At 37.7% G+C, this 27,414-nt stretch overlaps 1 protein-coding gene across 1 annotated transcript in view; it reads left to right on the top strand.

The window, feature by feature from the left end:
- The window catches only part of ITPR2 (inositol 1,4,5-trisphosphate receptor type 2), a 547,001-nt gene that overhangs the window by 147,589 nt on the left and 371,998 nt on the right, over nt 1-27,414 (top strand). Inside the window, exons 12-18 of the mRNA XM_007446283.1 lie at nt 1,898-1,997; nt 2,531-2,691; nt 18,477-18,618; nt 20,691-20,852; nt 24,949-25,121; nt 26,033-26,152; nt 26,269-26,454. Coding sequence (XP_007446345.1) covers nt 1,898-1,997; nt 2,531-2,691; nt 18,477-18,618; nt 20,691-20,852; nt 24,949-25,121; nt 26,033-26,152; nt 26,269-26,454 — 1,044 coding nt within the window. The remainder of the gene's footprint in view (nt 1-1,897; nt 1,998-2,530; nt 2,692-18,476; nt 18,619-20,690; nt 20,853-24,948; nt 25,122-26,032; nt 26,153-26,268; nt 26,455-27,414) is intronic.

The following is a 27,414-nucleotide window of genomic DNA, read 5'->3' as shown; positions in this document are numbered from 1 at the left end:
ATAGAGGTATTTCAGGATTGGACCTTTGCTGATTATTTGCACAAGGATTGGACCTTTGCTGTTTTAGATTTTTGAAACAATCTCTATTTCTTTTTTTGCACTTAATTTATTTGAAACTTTGTTCACGTCTTGCTAAAGCATTCTAATATTTCGTTCCAAGTGTGATAGTGGTATAGCAGGCACCTCTGTGCAGGGCAACAGAACATCTATTACCAACATACCGTGTTTCACAGTGCTTTCCCCTGGAAGAGCAGACTCTGTACTTTCTGGCAGCATTTTTTTTTAGTCCTGTGGGTATTATTTCCTCTAGAATATGTTCTTTTATTTTACCTGATAATCGACAAGGTGGATCTTTGCGGGGGTCTCTTTTAGAAACACCACGAGAGGGACCAGGTGTGGGGCTACCACTGCACTCACCAGAATGGTCAGTTACCCATTCTCTAGCTACTGCTAACAAAAATTGCTTGTAAGACATTTTATTCAGTGCATTAACTCAATCTCTATTTTATCTACTTTTATGAATGAGAAGAATCCTGTTGTTTGAGAAAGAATCTCTTTCCCTGAAGTCCTTGGCATTTTATTTGATTTTCTCTTATTGGCCTTAATGCTTTCTGCCTCATGTTATATGATTTATTTATCTTATCTTTCCTACTGAACTTTTAGCAACTTGAAGGCAGAGAACTTACTTCAGTGGTTTTCTTTTAACAGATACTTTATCCATTTTGTTAAAGAAATAATGATAATAGATTCACTAAAAATGATAATATTTGAGCTGGATGAAGCTCTAGCTGTCCTTTCTTATGTACTCTCAGTTCACATATAGTTGATTCTTATTATTTCTGGAACATGAATTAGCAAATACTGACCCATTGCTTCTAAGGGAAATGCAGAGTTAGGTTCCTGCAAGCCTCTGGGCACAATATTTTTGTCAATCAATCAATACTCAACCTTATTTTATATGTGTTTTTGTTTAAAGACACCTTATTTAATATATATTGTTTCATTAGCGTTGAATTCACGGCCATCATCACTATAACTCATGCCTGAATGAAGCATCTCTTATATGAGTTATTTTCTCCGTAATGCACATCACAGCCTTGCTCTATAGGAACACAAGACAGCACTTCAGCACTATGCTTAGGACTGTTTTAAACAATGAATTCACTAACAATAGACGGTGAAAAACATGGCACCAAACAGACCACAGAAAGACACTTGTTGACCGTATGAGGGCAGAAACAAGAAGGAAGAGCATCGCGTTGTTCAGCCTCACTGGGAATGTGAGTGGCAGGGAATCAGATTTTTTTGCCACTCCGTGTATGTCTGAGAATGACTTCCAAAGTGGCCCAAGTATTGATTTTGGGGTTATGGATAAATGTTTGTGAGCAGGCAAATTCACAGGTATGGAATCTGTGATTAATGAGGATCGACTGCACTATGTACTTTTACGCGCAGATGATTAAACCACAAAAGGGACTACAATCAGACAGCAGTTTTAACTCAGATGGTTACACAGTCAGTGCTTCTTACTTTTCTGTGCATCAGAATTGCCTGGAAAGGCTGGTAAAATCGTGTTGGATCTCACCTTCAGAGCTTCTGATGCAGTGGACTGGGATGAAGCCTTGGAATTTGCATTTCTAACTAGTTCTCAGGATGCTGGTGTTGCTGGTCCAGGGACCAGATTTTGAGAACCACTGGTTTATGTAATAATACTGCACGCTTTGAAATAGTCTATAGTTCAGATATTCCCCTTAAACCAGACTGATCTACACTTGAGTCAGTTACTAAGTCTAAAAATATATTTATATTCATATCATGTATGAAACTGGTAAATATGTTGATATGTATGTGTGCTAATTTTTTATAATCTGTGTTTTTAATACTATTTTGCTTTTAGGAATTCATACGTCCGGTTAAGACATTTATGTACAAACACGTGGGTAACCAGTACTAGCATCCCCATAGACACAGATGAAGAGAGGCCTGTTATGTTGAAGGTAAATGTTGCTGAGAATGGTTTACTTTTCAGCCAGATGTTGTGTGAATAGGATTAGGGGGTGACTGACATGTTCTTACAGTTGAGCTTCACCAGTATTAGAGATTATTGCAATTAATTTTGTCAGGCACTCGTGCCTACCAGTTGCTTTAGGTAGCTGAACTTAGAGGCTTGACTGCAGCCGGGCTGTGATTCAGGAAGATGTAGCAGAGATACCAAAAGAGTGGGAGTAGCATATAGAATGGGAAGAAGATTCTAGGAGGGCATTTCCTCTCCTCTGTTGAAACTGAAGCAAAGAACATGTGTGAAAGGGATACATTTCTAGTCGGGCTTTGAAGACAAGGCAGGAAATGGGCACGGGAAATCTGCGTCCCTACAGCCTTTCATAGTGGACGATGCATGTAGGAATTACTGTGTTTGGATTCTCTACTCCTGTTTTGTATCTCTTAAACACTACTAAGATGTGTTAGTAGTTGAAGATATTGCATAGTTATTTAGCAAAACAACTAATCTTAGTGGAAAAACACATTGCAGATCGGAACTTGCCAAACAAAAGAAGATAAAGAAGCTTTTGCCATTGTGTCTGTTCCGCTGTCTGAGGTCCGAGACTTAGACTTCGCCAATGACGCAAATAAAGTGCTGGCGACCACAGTTAAAAAGCTGGAAAACGGCACAATAACTCAGAATGAAAGGAGGTTAGTGACTTTTAAAATGACTTTCAAATCATAGAGTCAGTTGTCAACTCTTGCAGTAGACCTCAGGTGAATGAATGACTCTAAGGGAATACGTAGAATGGTCTCCGTAGCAGCACACCTACTTCTGAATGAGCAGATCCCGGTGAGTGAATGAAAATGGTGACATTGAAGTCTGGTGGAATATTTACTTTTTCCATTTTAGCTTGGCTTGAACACAGTTGTTTTTGGTTACTTTCTGGTCCTTCCTTTTAAATGTTTCGTAAGAGATGCCTTTTGCTGCACTTGATATTTGAGTTGGGAGTTCTAAAGGTCCTAAAAGAGGTTTTATGTTTTTCTGTTCTTATTTATTCAAGATACATTTCTCTGCTCAAGTACCACAAAACAAGCATGTTATATAATACCAGCAAACAATCTGCAAAGTGTACCTCTCTGCCCTTGTAACTCCCTCAGAGAAACTGGATCTTTGATTCTTCAACTCTGGTTTTGGAAATAAGTGAGACAGAGAATGATACTGATAGCTGTCAGTCATTTCATCCCTAATTTATGTTGGTACCGTGTTAGGCACCGTAAATATATTTCTCTAGTCCTTCAAACAGCCCTGAGATGGACATTGCTCCCATCTTACATAAAGGAAAATTGAAAGGTTAAGCAAATTAGGTAAGGTCACACAGTAAGTGGGGGATTTAATCATGTGTGGTTTTAAAGTCCATACGTTTCCAACACACCAGAGCACAAGCATTGTCTGTATTTCTCCACTTCATGGTCTGCTATATACCTTTCAATCTGAACAAGAAAAAGCTATTTACCAATTTCCCAGGCATTCATACGTTGGAACTCTCATACACAGCTGGTGAGATGATAATTGGTATAAGCACTTTGGGACATAGTTTGACAGTAATGAGCAAAGGTAAAGCAGTCTCTCCTCAGGTAAGTGGAATCATGTAGTGTTTGCGCTTCTGTGACTGGCTCATTTCACTAAGCATAATGTCCTCCAGTTTTATCCACATTGACACATGTGACAGGATTTCTGTATTTTTTAAAGTTGAATAATATTCTTAGGACAGTTTTCTTGTGCAAACTGTCAATATGATGAATGAAATAGGTGTGTACAGATGGAGAGGGAGGGTGCAGATTGCTGACATTAAAGTATTGATCTCCACATTTTGGTTCTCCTAATATCACAGCTGTGGGGAGTCAGATCCGAGAGAACGGCCGACTGCATGATTTGGTTCATTTTCTTAACTGCGTATGTAATCTTTGGATGATAATAAAATAGATTATAGAAAAGCTGAAAAAAAAGTTGAATAATATTCTATCATAGGTGTATATTGCATTTTCTTTATGCATTCATCCATTGATGGACATTTAGTTTCCATATTTGACTGTTGTTAATAACGTTGTAAAATAACTCATAGAAACAGAGACTAGACTGGTGGTTGCCAGGGGCTAGGGGGAGGGAGAAATGAGGAGTTTCTGTTTAACGGGTATGAAGTTTCATTTATATGAGATGAAGATCGGCTGTACAACATTGTGCCTGTAGTTAACAATACCGTATTATGCACATAAACATTTAAAACGGTAGATCTCACGTGTTCCTAACACACATGCACGCGTGCGCACGTGCACACACACACAATCTCTCTCTCACACACTCACACACACACACGTAAACACACACAGAAGCAGGTAGTCCATGACTTACTAATTCTGCTCCTAGGCTGAACATTCTTGAACATCTGTCCAAAAGAAGTTTCTATATGTGTGCACCAGGACACATTTAAGAATGTTCAGCCTTAGTCTAAATAACCCCAAACTGAAAACTGTTAAATGTCCATCACCAGTTGAATAGGTGAATACAGTTTTGGTATCGTCATATGGTGGAATACATATATAACAATGAAAATACATGACCTACATCTATGTATAACTACATGGGTAAATCTAATAAACTTTAGATTGAGTGAGAACAAGACACAAATGTATTCACTGTAAGATTATTTGTAAAGTTCAAAATCAAGCAAAATTGAACTCTTTGGGGTTTAAGAAATTGGCAGAACTATAAAGAAACGCAAGGAAAGAATTGTCACAGAAATCAGGATGGTGTTCTCGGGGGGGAGGGATTTGAGGAGACTTTTTCAATGTTCCACTTCCTACTCTGAGTGGTGACTTGATAAGGTTCACGTGGTAAGCATTCCATAATGAAACACATATGTTTTATGAACTTTTAGATCTCTGTCTTACAATACAAAGGAACAGAAAAATCCAAGTTGCTTTCTTCCAGCCCTATCAATAGAAAAAGTCATAAATATGCAAACCAATGGAATAGTTATTTCTCAGCTTCCTCTGTTCTTACCTCTGTTTCCCCCCTAACAAACCTGCATTTGAAAACCACTCTTGTGTATGCAGTCGACCTCCAACTCCGTCGGGTGAAATGAATAAAGGCCACAAGGTGAAGCAACTGCTCCCCTGTTCTGGACGACAGATAATTAAATATCAGAACTAAATTGTGACAGGCAGTGGAATCCCATGTGTAGATACCACTTTTTTTTATGTCTGTTATTTAGCTATTAACTCTGCTTTTGATGAATCTGTTTCTTTGTCTCTGTCATTGTCACATACGTGCAGAAATTTCCTCAGCCTCGCTAAAGAGTCTCCCTTGCTAAGTATTAAGGTGTTCCTTGAAGAAAAGGGCAAATAAAGATTGATTATGAGCACTCCGCCATTGCCGACTGTAACTCTCCTTCAGTTACTGCCGGAGAGAATGTTAACCTCTCGAGATGATTCTCAGGAAGGTGGTGGACCGGGACTGACCGGGGATCGTGCATTTTTATTCCCCCGCTATTTTAGAGCGAAAAACATCGTAGCAAAAAGAAGGTCTTGCCTGCGAAATAGGAAGTTGCAATGATTGATCTTCATTTAGTAATTTCCAGAAAGCCACCTGCCATCGAAACTCATTCAAAGCTGCCTGTCAGTACAGGGGAGCTTACAGGCTTAGTTGAATGTGTTTATATTCTTTTCTCAGTTTTAGAATTTGATATAAAATTCTTTCTGAAAATTCCACACAACTCGGTGACTCCCTCCCCTCCCCAGAGAATGAAGTTATTATTAGAGATTCTTTTACTCAAAACCACGAAGAATGTTACAAGGTCAAAGGGAACATGTTAGAATATAGGGGATCTGTCTGAAAATGTCTGTATTGTTCCAATCCTTCCTCCCCCACCTCCGCTCCCCTTTCATTCACCCCAGGAGTGGGCTCCAGAGGCACAGCTCCTGTGTTCTGCTCCAAGCTCCTCAACCTCAGATATTTTTTTCGTGGAATTTTCTTCTGCATAGCTGCACCAACAAAATAGACAGTATTGGGAACACACTGGGGTGGGAGAGGAGAGAGGATGGAGGGGGGTAAATCGGTTCAGAGCTGGAGGAGGTGAGTCATACACCACGTTTTACCTCTGAGGGTACAGAAAAAGAGGTGGGGTTCCTCTGCTGCCTTTACAGTTCAGTGTCCATTTGTTTTCAGTGTTACTGAACTCCTGGTCCATGCCAGGCACTGGGCGCTGCAGCGTGTGTACACACAGTGCCAATGCAGTGGTGAACAGCCCAGACCCCAGCCAAGTCTTTCTGCAATTTGGGGGCTTGAGCACTGGTTTGAATTCCTCGTGATAGGATTTCAGGATCTAGAGCAGGCGTCATCCAACATGTGATCACCAGATCAGATGTCCTGATTCAAAGTGAATATTTTCCTATAGCAGCATCATCTCCCCTTGAATTTTTATTTGCCTGATACTACTATCTTGACAACAGCTAACTTTTGTTTAGTGTTTGACTAGATGTCTTTTTTTCAATATCCACTTGTTTCAGATTTCCCGGTCATTTTGTTTTGTTAATGTCTCTTGTGAGCAGCCGAGAGCTGGATTTTTAAAATCTAACCTGATAGTCTATTTGAGTTTGCTAAAGTTTAATTACTTTGCACTTGATAAATAATGTGTTTGGACTTAATACCTATGGATATCTTATTTTGTTATTTTCTTTCTTTGGTGTAGCTTTTTTTTTCTTTTCCTCCACTTCTTTCTTGCTTTCTGTTAGATTGATGAAGTTTTTGTTTTCTCCCTATTTTTCCTTTTCTTCTACTGGTTTAAAAGCTATAGATCATATTTCTATTCTTTTGCAAGTGCCTTTGTGTTCTTGTCATACATTTCAACTATATATTCTTCCTTACAAAACTTGAAGATATTAAATATTTCTTTCTCTCATGGGAGAAAAATACCTCAGAATGCTTTAATTATACACTGACATTCTACCTCCCATCTTTTTTTGGAATAGTTGTCTAAAACCATAGTTCTGTGTTTATTCTTTAAATTACTTGTGTCACGTAAATTATGATGTATCACTTTTTATTACTGAAAATCCAGTTCCTAAAATTTTCTTTTAGTTATTTATTATATTTCTTAATGTATTTTACCTCTTGTTCTGCTTGCTTTTATTTCTTGCATCTCACTCCTCTCTGGGTTCCCTTTTCTTCTTGCTGAAATTTGTTCTTTAGTCTATTCAATGAGGTTATAAATTTTATTAATCTTTATGTATGTGAGAATGTCTTTACTTTTCCTCCCTCTTAAGTGATACTTTATGTATGGAATGCTAGCTTGACAATTCTCTGTTTTTAGTATTTTATAGTTGTAATTTAATTATTTTCTATTATCTCTTGTTGCCATTAAGAATTGTTATTCTTTATTGGCATTTTTCTTTACTTTCTGATAATTTTCTGTTTTTTTTCCTTTGATGTCCTAAAATTTCACTACAATGTATTTACAAGTAACTTTTATTTTTGTTTTTCCCACTTGACATTTAGAGTATGCTTTTGATCAGAATACTTAAGTCTTCCTTCAATTCTGGAAAAATTTCAGCCATTTTCTTTCAGGTATTACTTCTTTGTCTTTTCCTCTTACCTCTCTTCTGGAACTCCTATTAGGTGTATGTTGGATCCTCTTAACTCATCTTCTTTATCTTTTAAATTTCCTTTTTTCATTTGCCTTTAGAATCTGTTGCTTTCTGGATCGATTTTTTTAATACTGTCTATATTGTAAGTCACTACTTTTTCTTAGAATGTGTGTATAATAGTTTACCTTCATGAATTATATTTTTATTTAAATGATTATAATTTTATTTCTCAGATTTCTATTGATTCTTTTGCATAGCCACCTTTTCTTCATTTGTATCTGCCCTCTTTTATATATGTTGTCTTTTTTGGTATATAGTCATTTTCTTGATCTCTTTGAGGGTTGGAAACACTTATTTAAAAGTTATTTTAAAATTGTTCTGTTACTTGAATTTTGTTGGTAACGAATTGGCCTCCTGATTTTTTAGTATGATGGTTGGCTTTCTTAATGTCAGTTTTTCTCATGTGCTTTGGAATTTAAATATGCAGGCTCTTCTTGGATGGGCGATTTTTGCTTATCCTCTCTCTACATTCACTCATCTTTTTTATTAGTTTTATGGTTGCCTCTACCTGGCTTGCCTCAACAAGTCTGGAGCCAGATCTGATATTGAGGGCTGAGAGTTCATGTCTTATGGTAATTTAAGGCTTTAGCCATTGAGATCACAGGTGGGTATGTCCAGTCCTGTCTGTGCTTCCTCTCTTTCCTCCTACCACTCACTGTACAGCTAGGGCCCAAACAGGGATCACCACATTTTTAAGGTTCCTTTAAGAGATGGAGAAGCCCTGCTTTAGTCTCTGCTTTCTTGTCTTTAGTTTAATTCCTTATCACATGCTTTCAGTACCTATTTTCTTGCCAGTACTGAATATTATCCTTGCTCATCGCTGTCTTTCTTATTTTATTCCTGATCCACAAAGCTTTTTATTATGGTTTTAGGTATGTCTTTTAAAAAAATATATTTCATCTCTCATTGCTGCATATGATAAAAAAGTCACACAAAATTTTCTTAGTAAAAGCAGATTAATAAGATTGAATGAGTTAGTAGGACCTAACCATCTCCCAGTATAGAATTGTAATTTTATCTAAACTGAAAAAACCTACTTTTATCTGCCACAGGTGGGATGCTTGAGGTGAAAAGACAAAAGAATAAGTTTCAACAGTTTCAGAGGTCAAAAGAGAAGACTAGTTTTCTTGGCTATCATTGCCTCAACATCAAGGGAGGTGGGCTCTGCAAATAAGTTAATGTACAGCGATCCTCAGTCAAGACTTAATTTTCTTCATCATCACTCCATTAACTATGACCAATTTTTAGGCCATTTGGAGGAGTTTGAAGCAGAGTCATTTGTAGTTGCTCCCAAAGTTGCCCTTTCTTAGATGTCTAAACATTTGAATACAATATCCTCAAAACAGCAAGAGAAAAAGAACACTAGTACTTTTAAAAAGAAAATGCAGATATATTTATGCTCGGACTGGACTTGTAGATTGAGCCACTAAGGTTCAACTTAATTTCAGTTTGTTCAAGAAATCTGAGCTCAAAATAAATGTTTTATTATTTCTTTTAAGAATAACAGAATGATATAGAAGACATTGAGTCACAATTTCAAAAGAAATTCACACCACATTTTGATGCATAGAAATCATGTTTTACATTTCTGTGGTTGCCCACAGAAGTTGTGTGAGTGAATCCTGTTCCTTAGACATGTTGTCAAAAAGAAATAGATTGGGTTAAGGTTTTAAATAGGCACACAAGAAAACATAATATCCCTGGAATTTGGGGGTGGAGTTTATGATCCTTGGAAGTGTGCTGAAATTTGGATGTGATGGCTAAATTCTGGATTATGGATGTGTCCACTTAACTCCATTCCATTGCAGGAGGTAAATCTGGAGATAAGATCAAGATGCTTCCTAACTGAATACATTCCACACTTTGCTAGAGTCGCTGAATCTCTTAAATTGTAGTTTTCTTATTGATGTTATGATTGATCATGATAATAACGGTGAATAATTACGCTAACGTATGTGGATAAAGCTTATATTTATTGAAGTATAGTAGATTTACAATGTGTTAGTTTCTAGTGTACAGCAAAGTGAGTCAGTTATACATAAATATACATATTCTTCATATTCTTTTCCTTTCCAGTTTATTACAGGATACTGAATATCGTTCCCTGCGCTATACAATAAGACCTTGTTGTTTATCTATTTTATATATAGTAGTTTGTGTCTGGTAATCCCAAACTCCTAATGTAGCCATCCTCCACCCACTTTCGCATTTGGTAACCGTAAGTCTGTTTACTATGTCTCTGAGTCTGTTTCTATAAATAAGTTGTAAATAAGTTCATTTGTGTCATATTTTAGATTCCACATGTAAGTGATATCACATGGTATTTGTCTTTCTCTGTCTGACTTACTTCACTTAATATGATAATCTCCAGGTCCATCCATGTTGCTGCAAATGGCATTATTTCATACTTGTTTATGGCTCAGTAATATTCTATTGTGTATATGTACCTCATCTTGGATAAAACATATTTAAATATTTGTTGGATAGCTTTTGTTGTATCCAAAAATTCACATATGGCGCAGCTCCCTGGTAGTCTACTACCTGGGATCATAAAAAAAGTCATATAGAAAATGAAAAGTCACAGGAAGGAGGAAGAAGAAGGCTAAGGGGGGAACTGTTCTCCAGGCACTTTAGGTACTAGATGCCACTGAAGTTCAAGTAATTGTTAAAATAATAACTGAAATGTAGAATTTAAAGGTGAACATTAGTGTATGATTTTAGAATATTATGATTTTTATAGATCAGGTAATAATTTCAGAACAATTTAGAGCATCTGATTGCTTACTCTTGTCTTTCTGTGAAGTTCAGTTAAGTTTTTCCTCTTCTGTACAGGGAGAAATTGAAATGTAGTGAACATTAAGAGATGTAGATTGATAAAAATAGAACTACCATACGACCCAGCAATCCCACTACTGCGCATATACCCTGAAAAAACCATAATTCAAAGAGTCATGTACCACAATGTTCATTGCAGCTCTATTTACAATAACCAGGACATGGAAGCAACCTATGTGTCCACTGACAGATGAATGGATAAAGAAGATGTGGCACATAAATACAATGGACTATTACTCAGGCATAAAAAGAAACGAAATTGAGTTATTTGTAGTGAGGTGGATGGACCTAGAGTCTGTCATACAGAGTGAAGTAAGTCAGAAGGAGAAAAACAAGTACCATATGCTAACACATATATATGAAATCAAAAAAAAAAATAATAGTTCTGAAGAACATAGGGACAGGACAGGAGTAAAGACGCAGAAGCAGAAAATGCACTTGAGAATAAGTGGTGCTGGGAAAACTGGAGAGGTACATGTAAAAGTATGAGATTAGATCACTCCCTAACACCATACACAAAAATAAGCTCAAAATGGATTAAAGACCTAAATGTAAGGCCAGAAACTATCAAACTCTTAAGGAAAACATAGGCAGAACACTCTATGACATAAATCACAGCAAGATCCTTTTTGACCCTCCTCCTAGAGAAATGGAAATAAAAACAAAAATAAACAAATGGGACCTAATGAAATTTCAAAGCTTTTGCACAGCAAAAGAAACCATAAACAAGACCAAAAGCCAACCCTCAGAATGGGAGAAAATATTTGCAAATAAAGCAACTGACAAAGGATTAATCTCCAAAATTTATAAGCAGCTCATGCAGCTCAATAACAAAAAAACAAACAACCCAATCCAAAAATGGGCAGAAGACCTAAATAGACATTTCTCCAAAGAAGATATACAGACTGCCAACAAACACATGAAAGAATGCTCAACATCATTAATCATTAGAGAAATGCAAATCAAAACTACAATGAGATATCATCTCACACCAGTCAGAATGGCCATCATCAAAAAATCTAGAAACAATAAATGCTGGAGAGGGTGTGGAGAAAAGGGAACACTCTTGCACTGCTGGTGGGAATGTGAATTGGTTCAGCCACTATGGAGAACAGTATGGAGGTTCCTTAAAAAACTACAAATAGAACTACCATATGACCCAGCAATCCCACTACTAGGTATATACCCTGAGGAAACCAGAATTCAGAAAGAGTCATGTACCAAAATGTTCATTGCAGCTCTATTTACAATAGCCCGGAGATGGAAACAACCTAAGTGCCCGTCGTCGGATGAATGGATAAAGAAGATGTGGCACATATATACAATGGAATATTACTCAGCCATAAAAAGAAACGAAATTGAGCTATTTGTAATGAGGTGGATAGACCTGGAGTCTGTCATACAGAGTGAAGTAAGTCAGAAAGAGAAAGACAAGTACCGTATGCTAACACATATATATGGAATTTAAGAAAAAAAAAATGTCATGAAGAACCTAGGGGTAAGACAGGATTAAAGACACAGACTTACTAGAGAATAGATTTGAGGATATGGGGAGGGGGAAGGGTAAGCTGTGACAAAATGAGAGAGAGGCATGGACATATATACACTACCAAACGTAAGGTAGGTAGCTAGTGGGAAGCAGCCGCATAGCACAGGGAGATCAGCTTGGTGTTTTGTGACCGCCTGGAGGGGTGGGATAGGGAAGGTGGGAGGGAGGGAGACTCAAGAGGGAAGAGATACGGGAACATAGGTATATGTATAACTGATTCACTTTGTTATAAAGCAGAAACAACAACAACAAAAAAGAAAATGGACTTGAGGACATGAGGAGGGGGAAGGGTAAGCTGGGGTGAAGTGAGAGAGTGGCATGGACATATATACAGTACCAAATGTGAAATAGATAGCTAGTGGGAAGCAGCCACATAGCACAAGGAGATCAGCTAGGTGCTTTGTGACCACCTAGAGGGATGGGGTAGGGAGGGTGGGAGGGGAAGCAACAGGAAGGAGATATGGGGATATATGTATATGTATAGCTGATTCACTTTGTTACACAGCAGAAACTAACACACCATTGTAAAGCAATTATGCTCCAATAAAGATGCTACAAAAAAAAAAAAAAGAAATGTAGTCTGAGTTAATAGTGAAAAAGAAAAGAATCTAAATTAAGAATTTAGTTTAGATTTCAGAGCCGTGTCCCACGCAGAGTCTCCGCAGGCATCTCACCGCCGCCATATTGAAGTGCCGGTGCTGCCTTTTCACAATCTGAAGCACCGCATGTGAGGTCTCTGCACAAGGCCCCCTGTGAGCACGTGAAACTAGACGGAGCACAAAGGAAAATACATAAAAAGGAAGAACTACAATCCTGCAGCCTGTGGAACAAAAACCACATTCACAGAAAGAGAGACAAGATGAAAAGGCAGAGGGCTATGTACCAGATGAAGGAACAAGAAAAAAAACCCAGAAAAACAACTAAATGAAGTGGAGATAGGCAAGCTTCCAGAAAAAGAATTCAGGACAATGATAGTGACGATGATCCAGGACCTCGGAAAAAGAATGGAGGCAGAGATCCAGAAGGTGCAAGAACTATTTAACAAAGATTTAGAAGAATTAAAGAACGAACAGAGATGAACAATACAATAACTGAAATGAAAACTACACTAGAAGGAATCAATAGCAGAATAAGTGAGGCAGAAGAACGGATAAGTGACCTGGAAGACAGATTGGTGGAATTCACTGCTGTAGAACAGAATAAAGAATGAAAAGAAATGAAGACAGCCTAAGAGACCTCTAGGACAACATTAAACGCAACAACATTCGCATTATAGGGGTCCCAGAATAAGAAGAGAGAGAGAAAGGACCAGAGAAAATATTTGGAGAGATGGTAGTCGAAAACTTCCCTAACATGGGAAAGAAAATAGCCACCCAAGTCCAGGAAACACAAAGACTCCCATACAGGATAAACCCAAGGAGAAACATGCCGAGACACATAGTAATCAAATTGGCAAAAATTAGAGACAAAGAAAAATTATTGAAAGCAGCAAGGGAAAAATGACAAATAACGTACAAGGGAACACCCATAAGGTTAACAGCTGCTTTCTCAGCAGAAACTCTACAAGCCAGAAGGGAGTGGCATGATATACTTAAAGTGATGAAAGGGAAGAACTTACAACCAAGATTACTCTACCGGGCAAGGATCTCATTCAGATTCAATGGAGAAATCAAAAGCTTTACAGACAAGCAAAAGCTAAGAGAATTCAGCACCACCAAACCAGCTCTACAAAGAATGCTAAAGGAACTTCTCTAAGTGGGAAACACAGGAGAAGGAAAGAACCTACAAAAACAAACCCAAACAATTAAGAAAATGGTAATAGGAACATACATATGGATAATTACCTTAAACGTGAATGGATTAAATGCTCCAACCAAAAGACACAGGCTTGCTGAATGGATACGAAAACAAGACCCATATATATATGCTGTCTACAAGAGACCCACTTCAGACCTAGGGACACATACAGACTGAAAGTGAGGGGATGGAAAAAGACATTCCATGCAAAAGGAGATCAAAAGAAAGCTGGAGTAGCATTACTCATATCAGATAAAATAGACTTTAAAATAAAGAATGTTACAAGAGACAAGGAAGGATACTACGTAATTATCAAGGGATCAATGCAAGAAGAAGATATAACAATTATAAATATATATGCACCCAACATAGGAGCACCTCCATACATAAAGCAACTGCTAACAGCTATAAAAGAGGAAATCGACAGTAGCACAATAATAGTGGGGGACTTCAACATCTCACTTACACCAATGGACAGATCATCCAAAATGAAAATAAATAAGGAAACATAAGCTTTTTTTTTTTTTTTTTTTTTTTTTCTTGCGTTATGCGGGCCTCTCACTGTTGTGGCCTCTCCCATTTGCGGAGCACAGGCTCCGGACGCGCAGGCTCAGCGGCCATGGCTCACGGGCCCAGCCGCTCCGCGGCATGTGGGATCTTCCCGAAACGGGGCACGAACCCGCGTCTCCTGCATCGGCAGGCGGACTCTCAAGCACTGCGCCACCAGGGAAGCCCCGAAACATAAGCTTTTAATGACAAAAAAGACCAGATAGATTTAATTGATATTTATAGGACATTCCTTCCAAAAATAGGAGATTACACTTTCTTCTCAAGTGCGCACAGAACATTCTCCAGGATAGATCACATCTTGGGTCACAAATCAAGTAAATTTAAGAAAATTCAAATCATATCAAGCATCTTTTCTGACCACAATGCTATAAGATTTGAAATCAATTACAGGGAAAAAAATCTGTAAAAAACACAAACACATGGAGGCTAAAAAATACGTTACTGAATAGCCAAGAGACCACTGAAGAAGTCAGAGAGGAAATCAAAAAATACCTAGAGACAAATGACAATGAAAGCATGAAGATCCAAAACCTACGGGATGCAGCAAAAGCAGTTGTAAGAGGGAAGTTTATAGCTATATAAGCCTACGTCAAGAAACAAGAAAAATCTCAAATAAAAGTTCTAACCTTACACCTAAAGGAACTAGAGAAAGAAGAACAAACAAAACCCAAAGTTAGCAGAAGGAAAGAAATCATAAAGATCAGAGAAAAAAATAAATGAAATAGAAACAAAGAAAACAATAACAAAGATCAATAAAACTAAAAGCTAGTTCTTTGAGAAGGTAAACAAAATTGATAAACCATTAGCCAGACTCATCAAGAAAAAGAGGGAGGGGACTCAAATCAATACAATTACAAATGAAAAAGGAGAAGTTACAACAGACACTGCAGAAATACTGAGCATCTTAAGAGACTATTACAAGCAACTCTATGCCAATAAAATGGACAACCTGGAAGAAATGGACAAATTCTTAGAAAGGTATAACCGTTCAAGACTGAATGAGGAAGAAATAGAAAATATGAACAGACCAATCAGAATTAATGAAATTGAAACTGTGATTAAATCACCAGATGGCTTCACAGGTGAAGTCTATCAAACATTTAGAGAAGAGCTAACACCCATCCTTCTCAAACTCTTCCAGAAAATTGGGGAGGAAGGAACACTCCCAAACTCATTCTATGAGGCCATCATCGCTGTCATACCAAAACCAGAAAAAGATACTACAAAAAAAGAAAATTACAGACTGATATCACTGATGAATATAGATGAAAAAATCCTCAACAAAATACTAGCAAACAGAATCCAACAACACATTAAAAGGATCATGCACCATGATCAAGTGGGGTTTATCCCAGGGATGCAGGGATTCTTCAATATACACAAATTAATCAATGTGATACACCATATTAACAAATTGAATAATAAAAAAAATATGATCACCTCAATAGATGCAAAAAAGCTTTTGACGAAATTCAACACCCATTTATGATAAAATCTCTCCAGAGAGTGGGCATAGAGGGAACCTACCTCAACATAATAAAGGCCATATACGACAAACCCACAGCAAGCATCATTCTTCATGGTGAAAAACTGAAAGCATTTCCTCTAAGATCAGGAATAAGACAAGAATGTCCACTCTCACCACTGTTATTCAGCATAGTTTTGGAAGTTCTAGCCACGGCAATCAGAGAAGAGAAAGAAATAAAAGTAATACAAATTGGAAAAGAAGTAATACTGTCACTTTGCAGTTGACATGATACTATACATAGAGAATCCTAAAGATGCCACCAGAGAACTAGAGCTCATCAATGAATTTGGTCAAGTTGCAGCGTACAAAATTAATGCACAGAAATCTCTTGCATTCCTATACACTAATGATGAAAAATCTGAAAGAGAAATTAAGGAAACACTCCCATTTACCACTGCAACAAAAAGAATAAAATACCTAGGAATAAACCTACCTAGGGAGACAAAAGACCTGAATGCAGAAAACTATAAGATACTGATGAAAGAAATTAAAGGTGATACAAAGAGATGGAGAAGTATACCATGTTCTTGGATTGGAAGAATCATTATTGTGAAAATGACTATACTACCCAAAGCAATCTGCAGATTCAGTGCAATCCCTATCAAATTACCAATGGCATTTTTTACGGAACTATAACAAATCATCATAAAATTTGTATGGAGACACAAAAGACTGCTAATAGCCAAAGCAGTCTTGAGGGAAAAAAAGGGAGCTGGAGGAATCAGTCTCCCTGATTTCAGACTATACTACAAAGCTACAGTAATTAATACAATATGGTACTGGCACAAAAACAGAAACATAGATCAATGCAGCAAGATAGAACGCCCAGAGATAAACCCACACTCCTATGGTCAACTAATCTATGACAAAGGAGACAAGCATTTACAATGGAGAAAAGACAGCCTCTTCAATAAGTGGTGTTGGGAAAACTGGACAGGTACATGTAAAAGAATGAAATTAGAACACTCCCTAACACCATACCCAAAAATAAACTCAAAATGGATTAGAGACCTAAATGTAAGACCGGGCACTATAAAACTCTTAGAGGAAAACATAGGAAGAACACTCTTTGAGATAAATCACAGCAAGACCTTTTTTGATCCACCTCCTATAGTAATGGAAATAAAAACAAAAATAAACAAATGGACCTAATGAAACTTCAAAGCTTTTTCACAGTAAAGAGAACCATAAACAAGACGAAAACACAACCCTTAGAACGGGAGAAAATATTTGCAAATGAATCATTGGACAAAGGATTAATCTCCAAAATATATAAACAGCTCATGCAGCTCAATATTAAAAAGACTAACAACTCTATCGAAAAATGGGCAGAAAACCTAAATAGACATTTCTCCAAAGAAGACATACAGATGACCAAGAAGCACATGAAAAGCTGCTCAACATCACTAATTATTAGAGAAAAGCAAATCAAAACTACAATGAGGTATCACCTCACACCAGTTAGAATTGGCATCATCAGAAAATCTACAAACAGCAAATGCTGGAGAGGGTGTGGAGAAAAGGGAACCCTCTTGCGCTGTTGGTGGGAATGTAAATTGATACAGCCACTATGGAGAACCATATGCAGGTTCCTTAAAGAACTAAAAATAGAATTACCGTATGACCCAGCCATCCCACTACTGGGCACATATGCAGAAAAAACCATAATTCATAAAGACACATGCATCCCAAAATGTTCATTGTAGCACTATTTACAATAGCCTCGTCATGGAAGCAATGTAAATGCCCATCGACAGACAATTGGATAAAGAAGATGTGGTACATATATACAATGGAATATTACTCAGCCATAAAAAGGAACGAAATTAGGTCATTTGTAGAGACGTGGATGGATCTAGAGACTGTCATACAGAGTGAAGTAAGTCAGAAAGAGAAAAACAAATATCGTATATTAACGCATATATGTGGAACCTAGAAAAATGGTACAGATGAACCAGTTTGCAGGGCAGAAATAGAGACACAGATGTAGAGAACAAATGTATGGACACCAAGCGGGGAAGGCGGCGGGGGAGTGGGGGTGTTGGTGTGATGAATTGGGCAATTGGGGTTGATATGTATAAACTGATGTGGATAAAATGGATGACTAATAAGAAAAATAAATAAATAAATAAATAAATTTAAAAAAGGAATTTAGTTTAGCTGTTCTCCCTTAAAGCAGAAATACTCTTCTTTGGTAATCAGTCATGGAAGAGCATCTGTGGATTGGTGAAATGCTCTCAACACATCTGATTTTGGGACTCACAGGGTTTTATTTCATAGTTGTGTTTCCAGATATTTGATTAGAGGTGGAGGTGGGGTCGCGTTGGAGTAACTGAAAAAGGGATGCTCTTCATAAAGATTTAAGTAAATATTAACTGCATTAGGTATTTTGTTAATTAAATAATTATTATAAAATACTTTCACTTTCGTAGTGTTTTAGTTCTTAGTGTTTATTTAAATATATTTCCAAAATTAAGCACACCATAATGTTTCCTTTTCGTTTTATGATAGGTTTGTGACCAAATTATTGGAAGACCTTATTTTCTTTGTTGCTGATGTACCTAACAATGGACAAGATGTTCTGGATGTGGTTATCACCAAGCCAAACCGAGAACGTCAGAAATTAATGAGGGAACAAAACATATTGGCACAGGTGAATGTTTCCGTGTACTAATTTTTCATATTTTATCTTTTTGAATTATAGTATCGGGAAAGTTCTTGTATTGGTTATCTATTGATGTGTAGCAAGTTACCCCAAAACTTAGTGTCTCAAAGCAGATACTTACAGTTTCTGCAGATTAGGAATCTGGGGGTGGACAGTTCTTGCTCAGGGTGTTTCACAGGCTGCAATCAAGGTACTGGCTGGACTGCAGTCACCTCGACGCTCAAATGGGAGAGGATTCACTTCCCAGCTCACTGGCATGGGCCTCTGCACAGGGCTGCCTCAAGAGCTGGCAGTTTGCTTTCCTTAGAAGTGAGAGATCCAGGACAGAGCAAGAGAGGGCCTTCAGTTCGAGGCCATAGTTTTCTTGTAACCTAATCTTAGAAGTAACATCTCATCATTTCTACCTTGTTTCTTAGTTAGAAGTGAGTCAACAAATCCAGCCCACAGTCAAGAAGACAGTATTCCATACGAGTATAATTCCAGGAGGCAGGGATCATTGGGGGCCATCTTGGAGACAGCCTATCACAGACCTTTAAAAACCTATGTGGTCAGACTGTCTCCAGAAAATATGCTGTAATGCTTTTTTAAGTACAATTTCCAGGGGAACTTGAAAGCTGCCATCTCCATTTGCTTCCTACTTTTTTCCCTTTCTTCCTTCGAAAAGTAGGGCAGTCTATTCATCAGCTCTCAAGTGTTCTATACAGTATTCTGGTTTTTTCCCTGAAAGCCTAGAGCTGCTTCTATGCTATGTCTTCCTGAAATTGTTCATAACATGCCAGTAAATTAATTTACTCCTTAATAATATGCACATTTGGACGTGCCTACCTTCATGCATTCTTTTTATTCTGAGAACTGTTATATAAAGTAATGGGCTTCTGCATTAATTGTGGACTGAAGGAAGATACTTAAATAAAATTTATGTTGTTGATATACATGTTCTTGTGGAGTTGGGAAAGGAAGACAGTAGACATATTGTCAATTAATATTCTATAGCTGATTGTCTGAGTATATAAAATCAACATTTTTCTCAAAGAAAGTAAAGGTTGGAAATCTAATGAGACAAAGCCTTTTCTGACATTAGCATTTCTTTTTGTATAAAACATTTGATTTCAAGGACTTTTAGGACCTTGAATGATTTATTAATATTATTTCAACCAACATATGTCAAACATTTTACTTTAGTATTATAAATAATAAAATTCAATGTTTAGTGAATATAGGATTACTGAAGAAACTTTAATTCATGTTATATTTCATGAACTACAAAGGATAATTCCATTCCATTTCGCTTTCTTGTATGACTCCCCATATCTTTGCCTAGGTGCTCTTTCATAAACAATTTGCTCATCCTACCAGTTCATCTCCAGGTGATCCTACCTGCTGTCTTGCTGCCTAAAAGAATTATGTTCCTTAGTGATTTTTAAATACTTCCCACTGCTAATCTTCTTACAAGAAGAATCTGAGTCACTGGGTATCACTAGCTGCCTATAAGGCTCCTTACTTATTTTGAATGCTTATGCATTCATTGATTTGGCCACATCTTTATGTATAGAAACAATAAAGTAATTCTTTTATGAAGAGGTTTAAAAGCAATATTTGGAGGCAGTTTTTTGATGTCAGTTTCAGATGAAAAGTAAATATTTTCCTTATATTATTTTGATTTTAGAAAGTTATAGAAAATAATAGAAAGAATTATAAAGCCTATCGAAATCAAACTATATTTTAGTTCATCTGAATATGTTCATGTAACTTGGTACAACCTAACATCTTTATATTTTTATTTTCATAAAATAGAATTTCTAAACAAAATTAAGCATTTTATTTAAATATTGTTTTTGTCATTCAACTTAGGGAATCCTTTTAGCAGTATTTTTCTGTCCCTTAATAAGTTGTTCTTGTATCCTAAAAAAATCTTTTTTATTTTTACTTTATGTTAATTCTATTCAAATATTACAAAAGCGTTTTCCAATCAGTGTGTAATAAACACACTGTTTATTGCAATGTTGCAAAACGTGCACCTCCATTCATCAGAATAAACGGTTGTTCTTTTTTCCTGATAGGTATTTGGAATTCTGAAAGCACCCTTTAAGGAGAAAGCAGGAGAAGGCTCAATGCTGAGACTTGAGGATCTGGGGGATCAAAGATATGCCCCCTACAAGTACATGCTGAGGCTGTGCTACCGTGTGCTGAGACATTCACAGCAGGACTACAGGAAAAATCAGGTGGAGGGTGGCTCTCCTTTTTACCTCTGTTTAACATCTAAAGTATGGGCAAAGTTCTTTGGTTACTGTTCTAAGACATTTAAGTAGGAATGGGAAATTCTGCTTTGCAATGCAATGTTTTATATTGGCAACACACAAAAATGACCTAAAATGTATTTGAGCTGACATATGTATTTATTCTTCCACATAAAGTTAGAATTGTCAAGGGAGGATGTCTAAGTCCTTGTATGTGCATGGTATTAGCTCCTGCTGGGCAGGAGCCATGCTGGATATGTTATGTAAAGATGAATGAGACATATTTTGGAATTTCTAGGAGCATGTGCGGTAGCAAATCGCTGTGTGTAGGCCAAAGAATTCACTGTCTGGTGGAAAAGGTATGACATGTACATCTGAAACATAAGGTAGAGGCATAGAGGGGACAGGAGAGATAGGAGAGCATTGTGGGAATTCAGGAGAGAGAGGGGCTCAGCTGGGGAAACCCAGGAAGAGCACTTGGAGAAGAAGCATTTGGGTTGGATGAAAATCATTTTCAGAAATTGTATGGGAACAAGCATTTTAGTGAAGAGATATTTCTGAAAAGAGAATGATGGATCCTAGAAAGGGCACTTTCATCCCAAGGCATTCCTAACTGTGGAGGACAGGGAACCCAGGTGTGTCCAGGGATATAGCTAAAAGTTCCCAACTGCAAGTGGAGTTTAAGTCTCAGTTTTGTCTTAAAATATATATAATATTTTGCAATGTGCTCAATAATACACATTTGCTGAATATAACATTGCTTTCAGTTAATTATCGTTTGGTACATTAGTGTCCCATGTTTCTCTTAGCCAGTTGGAGAGATGAGTACATAGTTTGTAAACTTCACTGATGAGTTTGGTCCATGGGGAAGGATGCTGTAAGAGAAAGCTGGGAAGGCAGGTAGGGCTGAGCCATGGAGGGGCTAGGTTGTCAGGCCTGGAGGCTGCAGGTTTTTTGGGAATAGTTAGTAGTATTTACTGAGTGCTTACATTTTACCAGGCTCAGTTCTAAGCACTTTTCACAACATAACTTGGTTAATACTGGGTTAAGATGAAGAACTGAGGCGCAGAGAGGTTAAATAAATTGCCAAAGAATACACAGTTTTGACTGGAGCCAGTATTCAAACCCAGGCTCTTAATAATCATAGTACTGCCTCTAAAGTAGTCTAAAAGTTATTTGGCAAGAAAAAAAAATTGCTTTAAAAAAAAGTGTGAAAATACTTTTTTTTTGAAATTCAGTTTAAAGATTAAGAAAAAGTCTAAAAAGAATATGTAAAACAGATTAACCAGAAGATAAATAATTTGACAAGGACAAGAGTGAGGAAGCAGACAATATAAACAGATTCTTAAATGCTTTTTAATATAATCCTAGTTATAAATATTTTTCCTCCCAATTGAAAATGCTTGCCATTGGAATTATTTTTCCCAACTTCATTGCATTCCTTTAAGATGGCAAGGTCATGTAGGTAGAGTTAGGTTGTTTTATTGGAAGGAAAATTAAGTTGCAGAACGTCAAATGACAGACAGCACTCAGAGAGTCAGCTTCCGAGAAGCCCCAGATACCAGGGCCACGTTATTCAGCGGAGGTCAGGGATGGGGGTGGGAATGGCGGTCACTCTGTGGCCTCATTTCCCTTCTCGGGTCTGGAAAGATATACTTTGCTAGACAGGCCTCCACTCCACACTACATGCAGTAGTCTATGAGAGAGATTGAATTAACTGAAAATCAGTAGGTCTACAGGGTTTACCTGGTACCCTCAGAACCATGGGACCCCCTAATGTGTGTGTCCTCCATTACACTCAGTCTTTGGGAGGGTCCTATGGACCCGCTTTCCACAGCACTGCCCTATGCTTAAGCACCAGATATCCTTGGTTTGGCTGTTCTGCTAGTACCTAGTAGATTGTCCAGGCAGCATGTCTCAATTGGTGTCTTTTCCCAGTCCCTCGAGGTCTGGCACAAAGTTCTTTCTTACTCCTCCCTGTCTAAGCTGGGGACTCGCATGCCTAGTGTCCTGAGGAGTGACTTCCCTGGTGGCGCAGTGGTTAAGAATCCACCTGCCAATGCAGGGGACACGGGTTTGAGCCCTGGTCCAGGAAGATCCCACATGCCGCAGAGCAACTAAGCCTGTGAGCCACAACTACTGAGCCCACATGCCGCAAGTACTGAAGCCCGCGTGCCTAGAGCCCATGCTCCACAACAAGAGAAGCCACCGCAATGAGAAGCCCACTCGCCGCAATGAAGAGTAGCCCCCACTTGCCGCAACTAGAGAAAGCCGGTGTGCAACAATGAAGACCCAATGGAGCCAAAAATAAATAATAATAATAATAATAAAAAAGCATGAGCAGAAAGACTTTCTCCTTTTTGCATAATTCCTTCTTCTCCTTTATCCTCACCTACATTTTATAGAGTCCTGATAGGGAATTCTTTTGTGATTTAGTACTAACCCAAGTCTTTCATGTTGAGTTTCTGTTTATTGTTATTTATAGAATTTGGAAACACCTCTAATTTCGTTTGATTATTAACTGACATCTTGATCTATTTATCAAACATCCTGGAGGTTTGCTTTATAGCAGGATCTGATTACAATAGTCATACAAGTGTATAAATCAATACGTATCTTTAAAATGATACACAAATAGAAGACATTTACTTTACTTAACTGGTACCCAATATACAAAACCATCATTTTGAAAAAGGCCACAGAATTGCTGCCTAGAGTATAATGAGATTTGTGCAACCAGTAGCATTTTCAAGGAACAGGTAGGTTCCAGTAAATCTTAAGGCAAAAACACTTTCTAATCAATAAATTTTCCCATTATAGAAAAAATCCCCAAGGAGAATCCCCAAGAAATTGAAGTGAAAACTTTGGGTTGTGGACGGGGTTAAGCTTACCAGTGCTGTGGTTTGCTGAGACGTGGCCTGGAAGAGAGGCGAGGTGGTGGGAAGAGGGAGCAGATGGAATCGTGCATGAGGGAAGCTCGCCAGTGGCTTTCTCTTGCTCTAAGAATGAATGTTTCTGTGTTCACCGTGGCTCGCAAGGGCCTCACCTCCCACGTCAGCTCTTGCTTTCTGCTCACTCGCTGTACTCCAGCCACAATGGCAACCTTGTGTTTACAGAACTCGGAAGACTGGGTTCCACCATTATAGAGCCTTCCAGTTGGTACTCCCACTGCTCGATGGCTTCTCTCCCCATGGTTGCCTCCTTTTTATCATTTCCATCATTTCTATCATAGGTCAAATGTCCCCTCTTCAAGAGTCTACCCCATCTCAAGTTGTCACCTTTTCCCATCCCTCCGTTCGTTTCATTTCACTTCTCAACATGTAAAATCATCCTATTTACTACCTCATTGACTGCCCCTTCTCACTAGGATGTAAGCTCTATGGGAGCTTATCTGTCTTACTGCCACATCCCTGGTCTCGCAAACAGTACCTGGAATGGCTTTCCAGAAATATGTCTTGGATGAATGGACCTGATCAATAAAGTGATCAATCACATTATCTTGTTGGATAGCTTTTTAAAGACAAAAAGTGCTGTGAAATTTTATCATTATTTTAAAGAGATGTAATAGGTCATTGTGGTATATGTACAAAAAAGAAATCAGCTAAGTTCACCTGGGATCGTCATGTAACGGTATAGAGCTCATGCTTCATGAACCAAATGTCAAAGAATCATTTTTGTATCTATAATTATGCCAGAATCCTAGGTTATAGCTCTTAGTGAGTGTTCAAAGAAAGGCATCTGTTATACTGGTGAAATCATTACTTAACATGTCATAAAAAATTGCATTTTAACTCAGTTTATTTTTGTTTTTCTCACTTGTAAGAGTGTAAGCACCCGTATGAAAAATTATTACTAGGCACGTAATTTTCTGTTATAATTTGAATGAGATATATGCGAATATATTTCCATTTCCTTCCTCATATATCCTATTTACTAAAGAATTATTTATTTGTTCTTCTTTAACAATAATTTTTAGCGAGTTTTCTGTTATGAGTAAATTAATCAATGTTGCTGACCCTAATAGAACCTGTTATTTCTGAGCTCTTTGCCAGTGCATTCTGACAGTCTTTCTCCTTTGTAGGAATATATTGCTAAGAATTTCTGTGTCATGCAGTCACAGATTGGCTATGATATTTTGGCAGAAGATACCATCACAGCTTTGTTGCACAACAACAGAAAACTACTAGAGAAACACATCACAGCAAAAGAAATAGAAACATTTGTTAGTTTACTCAGGAGAAATCGGGAGCCAAGGTTTGAAGTGGTTCATGCAGTATTCTTTTCTTGTGGGGACTGTGGCTTTTTGCTTTATTTTTAGAACTTTTTTAAGTTCGGATTGTGTCATGGACAAAACAGTGTTGGGCCTATTGCTATAATAATTATGTACCATAAACAGTTATTATCTCATAGGAGATCAAAACCCTTTATAGACGTATTTAAGTGTAATTGATTTTCACTCTGATAACTTGTGTTTTTATAGTACCCCATAGTTTTTCAAAATATATTCATATTTCATTCAATTCCATACATTGCCTCATTTAAACCCTTGCACATTCTCGTGAAGTACACTGGTCATTTAATATTATCCACATTTTAGAGATGAGAAAATAGAAGCCTAGAGACCAACTAGGAACAGAATTTAGAGTTTCTGACTCTGCGTCAAGTACCCTGTCTCTTATACCATGCTGTCTTATCTGGGAGAAATGGATGCAGAAATGTCAAACAGATTGACAAAATTTTCTTAATTAGCAAGCAAATAAGTGTTAGAAGGTAGAATTGGGCCTCGGACTTGACCAGGCCATATTCACGTTGATTAAGTATGTGCTGTATGTCTGTTTTACTCGGTACAACATTAGCTTTGATCTGGCTTCGTTTTGATATTGTAAATATAACAAGTCACCGTGCTGTGGGATGAATATCACCAAATAAATAAAAGCAAACATATCATTTTTGGAAACAAGATTTGTCCTAAATACAAATAATTGGATATTTAATTTGTTTCTAATGGTGCAGTAGATAAGCAACACATTAGAAAAATGTTGCATGGAAATAATATTAAAAATATATCTAGAAAGTCAGTTTCATTATATCTCAGAGTATATTTGGGGGCATGATTTTATCAGATGCTTTTTGTTAATGATCAATTTAATTTTTTCTCTTGTCAGGTTTTTGGATTATTTATCAGATCTCTGTGTGTCTAACACCACCGCTATACCTGTAACTCAAGAACTCATCTGCAAATTTATGTTGAGCCCGGGCAATGCAGATATTCTCATTCAAACTAAGTAAGCCCAGATGATGGAGACATCCTATTCTGTTCATTAGTTGTAAGCAGTACAGTTGCTTGTCATGTTTCTGAATGAGCTTGTTCATAGATTTTGTGTGTGTTATTTATTTCAAGGCTGGTCTCAATGCAAGGAGACAACCCCAAGGAGAGTGTCATCCTTTCAGATGACATTGATGAGGAAGAAGTTTGGCTCTACTGGATTGACAGCAACAAGGAACCTCATGGCAAAGCTATCAGGCACCTTGCTCAGGAAGCAAAAGAAGGCACCAAGGCTGATTTAGAAGTTCTTACCTACTACAGGTTAAGTATTGTAGAGGATGGTAGTTCTTAGTCTCACATATTCATTGAGAGATGATTCTCTGACATCTCTAAAAGTTAGGTATCTATGAAGAAGAAATTTAAGAAGTTGTGGCAGAACTAGGGTAGCTGAAATATTTAGTATTATTTAAAATATTCACAATAAATGTAAACATCTGTGTTTTCCACATACACCACTTGCAATTTTCTAATTTTCCACTAGTTTGGAACTATTATGCAGCAAAGGAGTTTTTCCTCTTGTTGACTGGTGTGGGTACAGTTGAGAGACATGTTGGGACCTAGGTAATCGAGTTGAGAGGGAGGTAAAATTGGGGCTGGGGAAGCTGATCCGGTTGTAGGGGTGGCCTCAGAGAAAGTTAGCCGGTAGTTATGTATATACCACTTGTGATTATGTGGAGACCTAGGGCTTCAGAGAAACTGGTGTCTTTAGCTGTGAAAGTTCAGCGGGGGCATATGGCAGTCGAAATTTCAGTGGTAGCTGCTGATGGTCAGTATATTGGGAGCAAGAAACTAGCTGGCATATTTGAGTCTAAGGCTTGGAAACCCAAGGCAGGAGCCCTTGGGCAACTTTGGCCCCAAAGGACAGGAATCTGAGAAAGGCAGAGAATTCACTGTGTTCCCTGGTTTCTGTAGCTACAGCTACAAAGCCAGAGGCTACTTTCTGGATCTCGGAGGCTGATGAATCCAAGTGTACTGATGCCTTTGGATTGATCACATTTGGTTTGGGAACTGAGTGGGTCTACCCTTGGAGTGTAGATACCAGAGTCTGGAACTGAGTAGCCTGGGAAAGGCAGAGAAACATGGTTTCACGTGAGCTGTTGTCCATAGCCTACAGGCTTAGTGTATTTGCAGACCTAGGAAACTGAGAACTGAGAGCCTAATGACACTCTCCACCAGATATATGTTGCTGGAACAAGTAAGAGAAGTTGCAACTGAATGGGC

The sequence above is a fragment of the Lipotes vexillifer genome, unplaced genomic scaffold, assembly GCF_000442215.2.
Source record: "Lipotes vexillifer unplaced genomic scaffold, Lipotes_vexillifer_v1.1 scaffold477, whole genome shotgun sequence".
In the NCBI taxonomy this organism is placed as follows: domain Eukaryota; kingdom Metazoa; phylum Chordata; class Mammalia; order Artiodactyla; family Lipotidae; genus Lipotes; species Lipotes vexillifer.
This window is presented reverse-complemented; position numbering and strand designations above follow the sequence as displayed.